We start from the raw sequence: 13,595 nt of genomic DNA on the forward strand, positions 1-13,595 counted from the left end.
GCACAGGGTGTCTGTGCTAGGCTTACTGATCTGAGCCTTTGGGGTCCCTGTGGGTCTGCAGCAGGCAGCAAGGGTCCTTTAGGAAAGATCTGTATCCTGCTGTCTAGACTGGGAAACTGAGGAAGAGAAGAGGAAAGGGAGGCATGGAGAGGGAGTGACGAGTGAGCTGTATCCACACACTTGAGTATGGGTTTCCAGGTTCTGCTACAGGTCCTTTCTGTGATGGGAAGTAGCCGCCTACCTCAAATGCCCGGCCTGGCAGACACAAGGCCTCCTTAGAGCCACCGCTGAGCGGCTGGCTGAGTAGAGACCCCAAGGGTGGTGGACTGAGGAGTGCTTTTGTCTCCTGCTCACACGCTCAACGTGTGGCTGGCTGTTCAGCTCAGTTCCAAGCAAGATGTAAGGGCTCAGCCTGGGTTATGTACACAGGGTTTCCCCAGGAAGTGGAGGCAGCGTGTCCCCACCCTACTGAGGTCCCAGGATAAGCTCACTGCTCTAGCTGCCCCTGTACAGGCGTCATTCTTTGGTCTGGAAGGTCATATCCAGGATGACTAGTCCTTGGCCTCAGGAGGAGAAGGCAGATTGAGAGAGTAAAGGGCAAGGGTCAAAGTTCTTCAGCAGAGCCAGAGGCGGGGGTAGGGGGGGTGGCGGGGGGGGGGGTGTAGGATGGGGCCAGCTGCTGGCGTCTCTGAGCAGCTCCTGATCTGCTTCCAGTTAAGAAGCCCAGGGGAACAGGGTGGTGGAGGTACGTAGAGATAGGAAGGAGGAGGGAGGGTCCCAGGGTTGACCTGAGATCAGCCTTCTGTGATCTCAGTCACATCCCTCTCTTCTGAAAGGCACCTTCAGTGTGGGGTGAGGAGCAATGAGGGTTTGGGGGCTCCCCACTTACCGGGATTCAGTTCCTTGGTGCATCTCCCCATTGGCTCTTTTTCATGGACTTCACACCAGGGCAGAACAGTGAACCCTGGTAACGTGGGGCTCGGGAAGAGCTCAACTGATTGTGCTCTAGCCTCTGGGCCTCTGACGGGAACAAGGCAACGAAAGCTCTCCTAGGGATCAGATAAACCTTGTCCCGTTCCTCAGAGCAAACCTGCTGAGCTGAGAAAGAGGCTCGTAGATTCCGAGAGGGGCTGTAGGGCCTGGGAAAATCTAGATAGAAGACTCTAGACCAGTGGTTCCAAGCCTTCCTAACACAGAGATCCTTTAATAATATACTTCCTCCTTTGTGATGACCCTCAACCATAAAATTATTTTTAATTGCTGCTCCATAACTGCAATTCTGTTACTGTTAGGAATTATAGTGTAAGTATCTGAGTTTTCGGATCATCTTAGGTGACTCCTGTGAAAAGGTTATTTGACCCCCAAAAGGGTCTCAACCCACAGGTTGAGAACCATTGCCTTAGACATTCATTTCTTACCAGTGCCTGCTGACCTGTGACGTGTGGCTGGATTTTTAAAAAATATTTTATTTAATTCATGTGTGCTGGTGTCAGATCTTGGAGTTACAGACAGTTATGAGCTGCCATGTGGGTGCTGAGAATTGAACCTGGGTCCTTTAGAAGAGTAGGCAGTGCTCTTAACCACTGAACTGTCTCTCCAGCCCCGTGTGGCTGGATCTTAAGTTCCACCAGGATGAGGAGATCCTTGGGCACCCAGGTCAATGATACCCAGCCCTCCCAGGGCTAGACTCTGGGGAGGCCGTGGAACAAAGCCAGACCCCAGCCTGATTCCTGACCTCTTTTTTCAGGTTATCTTGTCCCTTTGCCACTTTGCTGGAGCCCGGGTACTTGCCATTTGTGAGTATCTATCACTCAAACTGTCCACCTCAGCCAGGAGAGTGTCTCCCAAGAAGCGCGCTAGCCAATTTGCTACACAGGCATTAAGTGGGCCAGCTGAGGTGGCTGGAGAAACTAACTGCAGGTAGATGGCAGGCTTGGAGCTCTTCTTCCCTCTTCCTCTGCCGCCTTCCCGCCCAGCACTGGGCGGAGCCACTGCCTTATAAGTGGCTGGCCTTTGGCAGCAGAGCAAACTACATCCTGCAGCAGGATCAGAGGGCAGCTCCTCTTTTACCCCAGCATGGACCCACCAGCTTGGGCCATCTGCTGCCTCCTGGGGAGCCTCCTGCTCCATGGGAGCAGCCCCAGCCCTGGTCCCAGCCCCAGTGTGCCTCGTCTGCGGCTCTCCTACAGAGGTACTGGACAGTGCTGCCTTATTTGTGTGCCATGTCGTGAATGTCTGTGGATGTCTGTCCGGGGCTCTGGGACAGCCAGAGCTGTCCTTAGGCAGCCGGCAGCAGCAGCAGGGGTAGAGTCAGACCCTGCATATCTCTGGGGAAAGGCTTCCTGGTCAGAGCCTGGATGGTGCTAGGAATGCCGGTGGGCAGGAAAGGCAGGTACATCCTGGGAGCCATGGCCAAAGTGGGAGATGGATGCAAGGCAGAAACCGAGGGGGCTGCTACAAAGGGAGGGAGGAAGATGGAAAACCGGAGAGACCTCTTATAGGGATGGGCACAGAGATGGGAGGGGGACAGGGGGACTGGACAGGAAAGGGGCTGGGCAGACATCAGGGGAGTGGGAAGAAATCGGTCCCTCTGGTCCTGAGCCACAGGGAAAGGAGGAACCTCTCCCACCTCTTGCAGCCTGTCCTGACTTATCATCCAAGCTCACTTTATTATGCTCTCTCCGTCTATGGTCCAGGAGAGACTTTGCTTTTCTCAGCCATTCTGTGTGTGTGTGTGTGTGTGTGTGTGTGTGTGTGTGTGTGTGTGTGTGTGTGTGTGTGTGTGTTGAGGTGGCCCTCTGTGGTTCTGCCACTTTTGATAGTTTATAAGACAATTGAGACTAAGATTTAATTATAGATTCTTTTTCAACAAAACTGTATTGCATCTATCTATCTATCATCAATCTATCTACTATTTGAGAGAGAGTGCATTTTGCACACGTGTATAGGCCAGAAGACAGCTTGCAGAGTTGGTTCTCTCTTTATATCACATGAGGCTCCAGGGCTCAAACTCAAGTTGTCAGGTCTGGCAACAAGCGCCTTTACCTACTGAGCCATCTCACCAGCCCTGCAGATTCTTTTTAGAAAGATCATCTCCCCCGGGAACCTCAGTTAGAAGGGGACGGCACAAGCTTGCTGCAGAGACCACGGGGAGAAGGAGTCTTTGTTCTGGGAGCTGTGGCTTTGAGGGGAGATCGGGATGCTATGAATGGCATCCGAGAGGGAAGTTTCAGAGTCTATAGTAACCAAGCAGGGCACGCTGAAGAGGCATTAAAGAGTTGAGGATGGAGTGGAGTGCCTGAGAACTTCTAAAGTAAGGGTTACTCTGGGTCTTCCCAAGGGTAGCAGACTGCTTCTTCTCCTCCTCCTCCTCCTCCTCCTCCTCCTCCTCCTTTAGTCTTCAGCTTTTTCTAGACAGGGTTTCTCTGTGTAGCCTTGGATGTCCTGGACTCACTTTGTAGACCAGGCTATCCTCAAACTCATAGAGATCCACCTGCCTCTGCCTCCCCGAGTGCTAGGATTACAGGCATGTGGCACCATGCCCAGTTGGCATCTCCTTCTTGACAGACCTTCCAGTCATTTGCTGAGGCCCCCTTCCACCTCCCCAAGCAGACCCCAAGAAACTACATCAAGACCTACAACTCTTGGGGCCCTTGACCCCGCCATCTTTGGGGTCAGCTGACAGCGCAGCATGTAGGAAGGAGAATGTCATTGTCTATAACTCTGAGGTTGGAGTTCTGTCTGGCTATGCCTAGTCTACCCTGCCTTACTGTCCCCTCTGCTGAGAACTCTTTCCCGGACCTATCCACCTTCCCAATGGAGCCAGTCTTTTTCACCATCTTCTACCGTCTTCCTGGTTCTCCAAGGTCTTTGCCAGGCTTGCTGACACCCTTTCTGTTGACAGGGGCTGTCTTCCCTGGGCACTTAGCAAGGTACAGATAGGATCATAGGAAGCTGTCAGCTGAAAGATGAAGGGTCTAAAGAGTGGAGGAGGAAGGGCCATCAGGCTGTGACTTGGTGGCAGAATGCCTGGGGGCCGATCGTGATGGAGGATGGCCCTAAGTTTAATCCCCACTGGGTGGGGGCTGAGAGCTGCTTGCACCACTTGCCCCAAGAACCATGTCCCAAAAGTCCTTCAACAACCCTGTGGATGGCAACACTCTCCAGATGTGCATGCGTGGCGTGTGCACAGCTGGGCCCCCCATTCTCACTCCCTGGCTAGGGCAGTGGGGCTGAGTAGCAGACCCTAACCCGCTTCCCCTGCTCTCTACTAGATCTCCTGTCTGCCAACCGCTCTGCCATCTTTCTGGGCCCACGGGGCTCCCTAGACCTCCAAGTCATGTACATGGATGAGTACCGGGATCGCCTCTTTCTGGGAGGCCGCGACGCCCTCTACTCTCTGAGGCTGGATCAGGCATGGACAGACCCCCGGGAGGTGAGCCGGACAGACGGGCCGAAAGCGGGCCACCTTGAGACGAGAGGCCAGTTGGAGAAATTGAGACTCCGAGTTTAAGGGCACTGAGTCTGTATTTCAGGTCTTGTGGCTGCCACAGCCAGGACAGAGGGCCGAGTGTGTCCGAAAGGGAAGAGACCCTTCGGTGAGTATCGTCAGCAAGACCCACTCTCCAGCCCACTCAGCCAGGCTTTGGTTCTCAGAATGGCCTGCAGCCGCTCCTCTGTCGAGAGCATTTGGGAGGTCTGGCTGGAGGAAGACTGCGCCCCCAGAGCTGATACAAAGCGGGGCTGAGTTTTAGATCCCAAGGCGACGGTGCTCCTCTCCCTCACCCTTGGGCGCCTTCCTTCCCCTGCAGACAGAGTGTGCCAACTTCGTGCGGGTCTTACAGCCCCATAACCGGACCCATCTGATGGCCTGCGGCACTGGAGCCTTCCAGCCCATTTGCGCCCTTATCACAGTGGGGCATCGAGGGGAGGTGAGCCTGGGCCAGGCCCCATGAGAAGTCGTGGGGGGAGGTGGCGGGGGTGGGGGGCGGTAGCGGTGACATTTGTCCCCTGCTGTCTGAACGCTTCCCATTGACCCTGGGTAGGACAGAGGGAGCAGGGATTTGAAAGGCCCCTTTGTGCGGGGGTGCTGACCCCGACAGAAGGGCCATGAATGAGGATTTCTTCCCCCACCGCCGACCCTACGCGCCAGTTGCACGCAAGGATCACTGCCCGCTTGAGGCTCTGCTTCTTTCCCAGGTGACACCCTTCTGTGTCCCTTTCCAACCTCTAGCACGTGCTCCACCTGGAGCCCAGCAGCGTGGAAAACGGAAGGGGGCGCTGCCCACACGAGCCAAGCCGTCCCTTCGCCAGCACCTATGTAGGTGGGTGATACCAAGCCAGAGTGGGCCAGGAGGGTGAGAGCTGACCATAGCACACTGGGAGGGGATGATGCTGGTTGCTAGGCCTGGCTTTCTCTCCTGACTCTGGTCCTCCTCTAGGTGGGGAGCTGTACACAGGCCTAACTGCCGATTTCCTGGGACGTGAGGCCATGATTTTCCGGAGTGGGGGTCCCCGGCCGGCCCTGCGTTCTGACTCTGACCAGAGCCTCCTACATGGTGAGGCCCCCTGTGGGCAAGGCTGCTTAGGACCCATCCTGGGAGGAGAGAAGGTAGATGGAATGTGGCACAAGATGCACAGGCCACACCTCCAGCTCCTAGGGTGGGGGAGGCATGTGGCTCCCCACTCCACCACATCACATCATCCCCCCACCCTTCACCCTCTCAGAGCCCCGGTTTGTGATGGCTGCTCGGATTCCAGATAACTCTGACCGGGATGACGACAAAGTGTACTTCTTCTTCTCCGAGACAGTCCCATCACCAGATGGTGGGCCAGGTCATGTCACCATCAGCCGTGTGGGCCGTGTCTGTGTGGTGAGAGCCGTGGTGGGGTGGTGAGGTTCAAGATCCCTGTTGTGACCTCGTTCCTAGACTGTCCCTCCACGGTGGAGAAACGAGGCGAGGACGCAGCGCTGACATGTGTACCTCTCCCTGTGGTTGAGGGTGGAGGAACAGGAGGCGGGACTCATCCTCATGGGCATAAAGCTGACTCCATCCTCTATTTCCTAGAATGATGCTGGTGGCCAGCGGGTGCTGGTGAACAAGTGGAGTACCTTCCTCAAGGCCAGGCTGATATGCTCTGTGCCTGGCCCTGGTGGGGCTGAGACTCACTTTGACCAGCTGGGTAAGGCAATGGCCAAGCTAGCCTAGGTTCTGGGAGTAGGGGGTGAGTCAGGTCATCGCCAGTGGCTATAAATAATGCTTATGCCTCTTTCCATGTTCCAGAGGATGTGTTCCTGCTGTTGCCCAAGGCAGGGAAGAACCTCGAGGTGTATGCGCTCTTCAGCACCGTCAGGTGGGCACGCATGTTGCCCTACACCCAGCTGCCACCCCAGCCTGGTCTCTATACCCTTGGTTTCTCTGTTGAGCCTCTGCCCTCGTACTGCAGGTTTTTTGGTTGTCTTTCTCCCTGATTTGGCGACTCTGTCTATTTCCTCATCTCTGTTTCTGTTGTGTCTCTGCCTCTGTGTCCTGTGTCCCAGTCTTCGTTTTCAGCAGGCGGCACTATCATCTTCTTTATCGCCTATGGAGCCAGCTTGCCCTCTCCCCTCCCCCAACCACCTTGGCCCGACCTGACTGTCCCTGTTTGCCTTCGGCAGTGCTGTGTTCCAGGGCTTTGCTGTCTGTGTGTACCACATGGCAGACATCTGGGAGGTCTTCAATGGACCCTTTGCCCACCGAGATGGTCCTCAGCAACAGTGGGGACCCTATGAGGGCAAGGTGCCCTTCCCTCGCCCTGGTGTGGTGAGTAGCTGCTTGGGGCCAGGCAAAAGAGGTGTAAGTAGATGACAGGGGGGCTCCCCCATAGAAAAGAAAACGCTCTAGGATTGCATTCAGCCCAGGGAAGTAGTGGGCTGGGCCTCCAGAGGGCTTGGGAGGAGAGCCTCTGCTATGTGCACGGCCCTTAGAGGTGGAAAGAGGCTGGGTAGTGCCACCCCAGGGACTTCAAGTGTTCTCTTTGCTGTTGCTTGCAGTGCCCCAGCAAGATGACAGCACAGCCAGGGAGACCCTTTGGCAGCACCAAGAACTACCCAGATGAGGTGCTGCAGTTTGTCCGAGACCACCCACTCATGTTCCAGCCTGTGAGGCCTAGGCGTGGCCGCCCTGTCCTGGTCAAAACTCACTTGGCTCAGCAGCTGCGTCAGATTGTGGTGGACCGAGTGGAGGCTGAGGATGGGGCCTATGATGTCATCTTCCTAGGGACGGGTAGGAGGGCTGAACAGAGGCAGCCAGGTTTGTGGGGAGAGGGGGTAGCTTCTTCCTTGTGGTCTCACTAACCCTTATTCCCGTGACTCTCCAGATTCAGGGTCTGTGCTCAAAGTCATTGCCCTCCAGGGCAGTGGCACGGCCGAGCCTGAAGAGATAGTTCTGGAGGAGCTTCAGGTGTTTAAGGTGAGCAGGAGTTAATGAACGGCTTCCCCCTCCCACCCCTAGGCCTGGGGGAGAGGCTCAAAATATGGCACATACTTCTGAAGAGGCCCTGGGATGCTACTGAGTTACCTAGAGAGCTGGGGTAGCAGGCTGTGGCCTCAACCGCCTGCTGCTCTTCAGGGAGGGAAAGCCAAGGAGAGCACCATATACAAAGCTTTGTCAGGCTCAACTTGCAGTGACAAAATGGCTGAGACTCCAGGTCCCCAAGAGCCCCTTGTATATCTGGACAGGGATTGTCTGTGTTTGGGGCCTATTTTGCCTCTGGGCATAAGGTGAATGATTAGGACAGCTGGTTTATGGCTGGCGAACACTGTGGGAAGGGACTGTGGAACTCTATGCCAAGCCAGGATGAGGAGAGCTTTCTGGATGTCTGGGCAACATGATCCAGCCTCCCTTACTGTCTTTTTTTTTTTTTTTTTTTTGAGACAGGGTTTCTCTGTATAGCCCTGGCTGTCCTGGACTCCCTTTGTAGACCAGGCTGGCCTCGAACTCACAGTGATTCGCCTGCCTCTACCTCCCGAGTGCTGGGATTAAAGGTGTGTACCACTACTGCCCGGCCCCCTTACCACCTTCTTTTTTGAGACAAGGTCCTTGCCTGGCCTGGTACATACTGTGTAGACAAGGCTCAAACTCAAAGAAATCTACTTGCCTCTGCCTCTCGACTCTGCACTACCACACCTACCATTTTGTTTGTATTTTTGTTCTTGTTTTTGGTTTTTGGTTTTTGGTTTTTGGTTTTTCAAGACAAGGTTTCTCTGTGTAGCCTTGGCTGTCCTGGACTTGCTTTGTATACCAGGCTGGCCTCGAATTCACAGTGATCCGCCTGCTTCTGCCTCCCGAGTGCTGGGATTAAAGGCGTGCACCAACACGCCTGGCCTGTGTTTGTATTTTTGAGATCACCTCTCTCTATGTTGCTTAGCTGAGACTGAAACATATATAGAGCAGGCTGGCTTCGAACACTCCACCTTCCTGCCTCAGCTGCTCAAGTATTGAGGTTGCAGACATGTGTCACCTTTCCCAAATCTTGCCCAGCCTTTGCTGCCAGGAGATACAACAATCAGGTGAGGGGCAGCTGGCACCCTCCTAGGGCTTGGGGAATGCTGGAAGCAGAGCCTCAGCCATCCATCCTAAGACTCCATTCCTTTTCTAGGTGCCAACACCCATCACCGAGATGGAGATCTCTGTCAAACGGGTAAGGCCAGCCCCTAATCCTAGATCCCTTCTCCTAAACCTGCCATGGATTCTACTGGAGAGCTGAGCCTCTTGGATTTAATTAGGGCTTGCAGCTAAGGCCAAGTCCAGCTGGGAGCAGAGCTTAACATGAGGCTGTGTTCAGAATATGCCACAAGAGCACCTGGGGAGCCTTCTAAGGGACACAAATGGGCTTGGAAACAAAATCCAGATTTCCAGTCAAACAAAGAAATCTTTTAATGGTGTGATGCATGCCCTTAACCACCTACAAATACTCCGTCCCAGTTTGTCTTTTGGTAAATCACACCTTTACATTTTTTGTTTACATTGTGCATGTGTGCATGTCTGCCTATGTGTGTGTGTGTCTGTCTGTCTGTCTACTTCTGTGTGTGTGTGTCTGTCTGTCTGTCCGTCCGTCCATCTGTGTCTGCCTGTGTGTAGGCTAGGGGATCTCCTCAGGTGTCATTTCTCAGGTGTTACTCATCTTTTTTTGGAGGCAGAGTCATTGGTCTAAAGCTTGCCAATTAGGTTAGGGCGACTGGCCACAAGCCCTAAAGCCCCATGTCTCTGCTCTGCTTTTCCAGCCTGCAATTGCAAGTGGAAGCCCAATACCCTGCATTTTTACACACAGGTTCTGAAGACTGAGCTCGGGCCCCTGTGCTGAAGCACTTGATTGACTGAGCCGTCTCAGCCTTTTGGAGTAAATCACAGCTTTTAAATTTTCTTTAAAATATATTTTATTTGTTTTGATAAAGCCCTGCCAAGGTCAAGTTGCAGTGAGCTAGTCAATGAGTCTACAAGGCCCTAAAAGTTTTTGTGGCAAATGGAGGGCAGAGACCAGAGAACAGTTTGTAGTAGTCCAGTTCTTTCCTTTCACCACATGGGACAGAAGGCAGCAAACTCATATTGTCAGGCTAGTGGTCCACATCTCAGCTTTTATCCTGGGATTTCTATAATCCAATGGCACATGGGGCCGAGGACAGCTATGAGTGTGGCCCAATACAAAATCATAAACTTACTTAAAACACGAGTTGTTAGCATTTTAAAAAAGATTTATTTTTTTTTAATTTATTGCATATGAGTGCTTTATCTACAGAAGAGGGTATCAGATTACATTATAGATGGTTGTGAGCCACCATGTGGTTGCTGGGAATTGAACTCAGGACCTCTGGAAGAGCAGGCGGCGCTCTTAACCACTGAGCCATCCATCTCTCCAGCCCCATTGTTAGCATTTTTAATAATTAGTTCTTAGTGACTCGGTTGCTCATATGTGAACTTTGCAGATGACAAGGTTGTGTCACAATGGCAAAGGTTAGGCACGCCGGCAAGGTACAACTCGGAAGTCAGAGGCCAGTCTCACCAAGTCTGGTAGGCTAGGGCACAAAGGTTGACAGCCAAGGGGGCCTGAAAAAGTCTCTTATAGAAAAGACCCAGGTTCACTCATGCCTACTCACAGTCTCATTGCACAGGGTCTGGAATACATCAACATCTCTATTCTTGTGAATGAATCCACGAGGTTCTGGAAGCCTTCCTGAAACTGATGGGTCTTGGGAAAGCCTTGAGGGGTTGAGAGCATGTTGGTGAAGCCCAGCTCACTGGGGGCTCTGTTTGTGTTCCTCCTGCAGCAAACACTGTATGTGGGCTCTCCACTAGGAGTGGCCCGGCTGCAGCTGCACCACTGTGAGACTTATGGCAGGGCCTGTGCCGAGTGTTGCCTGGCCCGGGACCCATACTGTGCCTGGGATGGCACTTCCTGTGCCCGCTACCGCCCCAGCTTGAGCAAGCGCAGGTTCCGTCGGCAGGACATCCGACATGGCAACCCTGCTGTACAGTGTCTGGGGCAGAGCCAAGACAGTGAGTGGTGGGCCTGGGTTGTGGGACACCCTGTGGACTGGTCTCTATCCCGGGAAACCGTGGGCTTGAGGTTGATGGGTGTTTAAGTTTCCAGCATACAGGAATCCTGTGGGAGTCGGTGGCCCTCAGAGTCGGGGTCCCCTAGTTTCCCAGGCTGATCTGAGCTGGTCCTTTCCGCAGAAGAAGCTTCAGGACGGGTGGCCAGAGTCTTTGGCACAGAGCATAACAGTACCTTCCTTGAGTGTCTGCCCAAGTCTCCCCAGGCTGCAGTGCGCTGGTTCTTACAGAGGCCAGCGGATAAAGGGATGGACCAGGTGAGTGAAGATCCTGCCTTGGGATCCACTTCTCTCCATGAACCCCAAACCTAAGCTCTAGAAAGGGACTCTGGAGTGAGGGGGCCAAGGTTATGCTAAGAAAAAAATGTGTATTACACCCTGGGGTACCTACGAGGAGCTGCCCCCATTTCTGCTTCTGGGAGTGCCTAGGCTGCACACAGCTATAACCTCCCTAGTCTGTGAAGGAGGCGGCAGAGGCTGAAGAGAGAGAATGGGGTCTAAGCTGTTTTGGCAGGTCTCACGCTAATGCATAGGGCTCAGCTTTGAAGAGATCTTTCCCCCCAGAGAATAGTAATGCTCTTTGTCTCAAGCCTGGTCCCTGGCTTCCCATCATTTCCCATTCCTAGCCCTGTACTTCTTCCTCAGAAGCCAGTCTGCCCAAGCCCTCTTCTCCCACTGCCTGGGACAGTCTGTCAATTCTTAAGATGGCTTCAATCTGGGGCTTGAGGCTGAGCAGGGGCAGAGCAGGGGTGGGAACGGTTTTCCCATGGGGAGGGTAAGAAAAGGAGGGGTTAGGTTACAGGGAGGGGCTCTTCTTCCAGCTTGGGAGCCGGGGGGGGGGGGGGGGGGGGGCAAGCCCGGGACCAGCTGTAGGGTTGGGCACTGAGGAGACTCCCTGGAGTAAGGGGAGCAACAAGATGAGGTTGCACAATGCTAGCCACCCAGGCAGTTCACCCTCAGCGTTCGGATGCACAGACAGGGTTAGCAGAAGAGCCTGGGATCGGAGCCAGCTGTTGCCTCCCACACTCAAGTGGGCACTTAGCCCACCCCAGGCTTGGGCTGTGGGCCTCACACTGTGGGGGAGTGAACCAGGCAGACCAAGACGGAGAAGGCCCAGCATGACTGTGTGTGTAAATGTATGTGTTTGTAGACTTTTCATTAGCTCAGAGTAAAACCTCATAGACAGGCACCGAGCTCCTCCACTCCACCCCCTGGGTGCCCACGCAGAGTTATCTGAAGGTGCTGCCTTCGGGCTTATACCCAGAGACATGCAGCTTTCGGTCTCTGAAAAGCCTCCTTCATAGGTGCTGAGCTGTGGGAAGGGGAGGACCCACTTGCCTGCAATTAGCTTGTGGTCTGTTCTGAGATCCTGTTGAACTGCTCGGCCCACCTTGGGAAAGAGGGAATAGGCGAAAGGGAGGGGCCCCCGAGGCTTAGACCCTGAGCATGATGAATATGGAAAAGCGGGGTAAAGAAAATGGGGTGAATGTTCTCCCCCACCCCTTGCTTATGTCTCCTGTGCCCTCCTACTCCCCCTACAGGTGAAGACAGATGAGCGAGTTGTACAAACAGAGCAGGGGCTGCTGTTCCGAAGGCTCAGCCGCCTGGATGCTGGAAACTACACTTGTACCACCTTGGAGCATGGCTTCTCCCAGACTGTGGTCCGCTTTGCCCTGGATGTGATTGCAACTGCACAGCTGGACAACCTGTTCCTCCGGGAGCCAGGGCTGGAGGGGCCCTCAGCCTGGGGAGGCCTGGCCTCTGCATCACCCAAGGCTTGGTATAAGGACATCCTTCAGCTCACTGGTTTTGCCAACCTGCCTCGGGTCAATGAATACTGTGAGCGTGTGTGGTGCAGGGGTGTCGGGGAGCACTCAGGCTCCTTCCGGGGGAGGGGAAAACAGGCGAAAGGCAAGAGCTGGGTAGGGCTGGAGTTGGGCAAGAAGGTGAAGAGCAGGGTGCTGGCTGAGCACAATCGGACGCCCCGGGAGGTAGAAGCCACATAGAAGATGGCTGAGGAGGGGGTGGTCAGGCTGGGCTGCTGGGGGGACTCAACCGCATCTCCCTACCACCCAGCTAGGGGAGAGGAGTCCAGGACACCTGATTACCTCCTAGGAGGAAATCTCTACCACCTGCAGAAAGACTAGGAGCTGATAGGAGGGGCCTTGCACCTCAGCCTATTCCTGGCCCTCTCTGTTCTCAGTCCCAGGCTGGAGCTGGCACCCCTTGACCACTTGTAGTCCCAGGGGGGCCTGCCATTTGTTCTCAGAGATGGTGTGGCTTCCGGAGCACATTTCCGGTTGTGCCCAGAGGCAAGAGGGTTGGGTGGTTCTTTCCCAGCTTGTAGAACAATGGCCATTCTGAGTGACCCTCTGAGTGGGGGTATGGGTGGCTCCCAGGGGATACATTGGCATAGCTTCCTAAAGCAGTACCCAATAAGAGACGCATGCCCCACAGAGGTGCGGGAGAAGGTGGAGGAACCGAAGAGGTGGGGGAGCCCTGTTTGTTTCCCTTCCTCAGCCCACTACCATCTTATACTTACACATGCAGGAGCTGCTGGAACCTGGAGGTGGCCTGGCCCCCTTTATATAAGCCAGGAAGAGCTGTCTCACAGCATGGCACCTTTTCCCACATCCCAAATTGTCAGGCCAGGTTTGCTGGGGTGCCCACACGTCACCATCCCCATCCCCATCAGGGTCACTTCCTGAGGATCAGAGGAAGGGTCTCTGGATGAGAGAAAGGAAGAAGGCGGCTGGAAGTAGAGTGGGATGCATGGGCAGGCAACACTCAGGCCTGTGAGGTTACAAGCAGACACTGGGAACTGCAGTCGGTGGTCAGGATCAGCATCCTGGCCTTTGTCCAGGGCCCCATGGTGAGTCCTCAAGAATCAAAGTGACATTAACGGGTTCAGGAGGCACTGGGCAGGCCAGATGTTCCCAAGCCTGGAATCTCTATTTTCTGCTATACACAGGGTGGTCATGATGGCTCATTTACAAGACTCCCA

General features: G+C 54.3%; 1 protein-coding gene across 1 annotated transcript; it reads left to right on the forward strand.

The window, feature by feature from the left end:
- The first annotated feature begins 2,017 nt into the window (after window positions 1-2,017).
- On the forward strand, window positions 2,018-13,334 carry Sema3g (semaphorin 3G). The gene is made up of 16 exons (XM_051141522.1): window positions 2,018-2,191; window positions 4,275-4,435; window positions 4,536-4,598; window positions 4,812-4,931; window positions 5,234-5,324; window positions 5,442-5,558; window positions 5,728-5,873; window positions 6,069-6,183; window positions 6,285-6,354; window positions 6,659-6,803; window positions 7,034-7,265; window positions 7,360-7,451; window positions 8,641-8,682; window positions 10,307-10,535; window positions 10,716-10,849; window positions 12,133-13,334. Exons 1-16 carry the CDS (start codon window positions 2,077-2,079, stop codon window positions 12,595-12,597), a joined length of 2,337 nt encoding a protein of 778 aa, XP_050997479.1. The 5' UTR covers window positions 2,018-2,076; the 3' UTR covers window positions 12,598-13,334.
- Window positions 13,335-13,595: the final 261 nt, after the last annotated feature.

This window comes from Acomys russatus, chromosome 3 (assembly GCF_903995435.1).
Source record: "Acomys russatus chromosome 3, mAcoRus1.1, whole genome shotgun sequence".
Classification (NCBI taxonomy): Eukaryota; Metazoa; Chordata; class Mammalia; order Rodentia; family Muridae; genus Acomys; species Acomys russatus.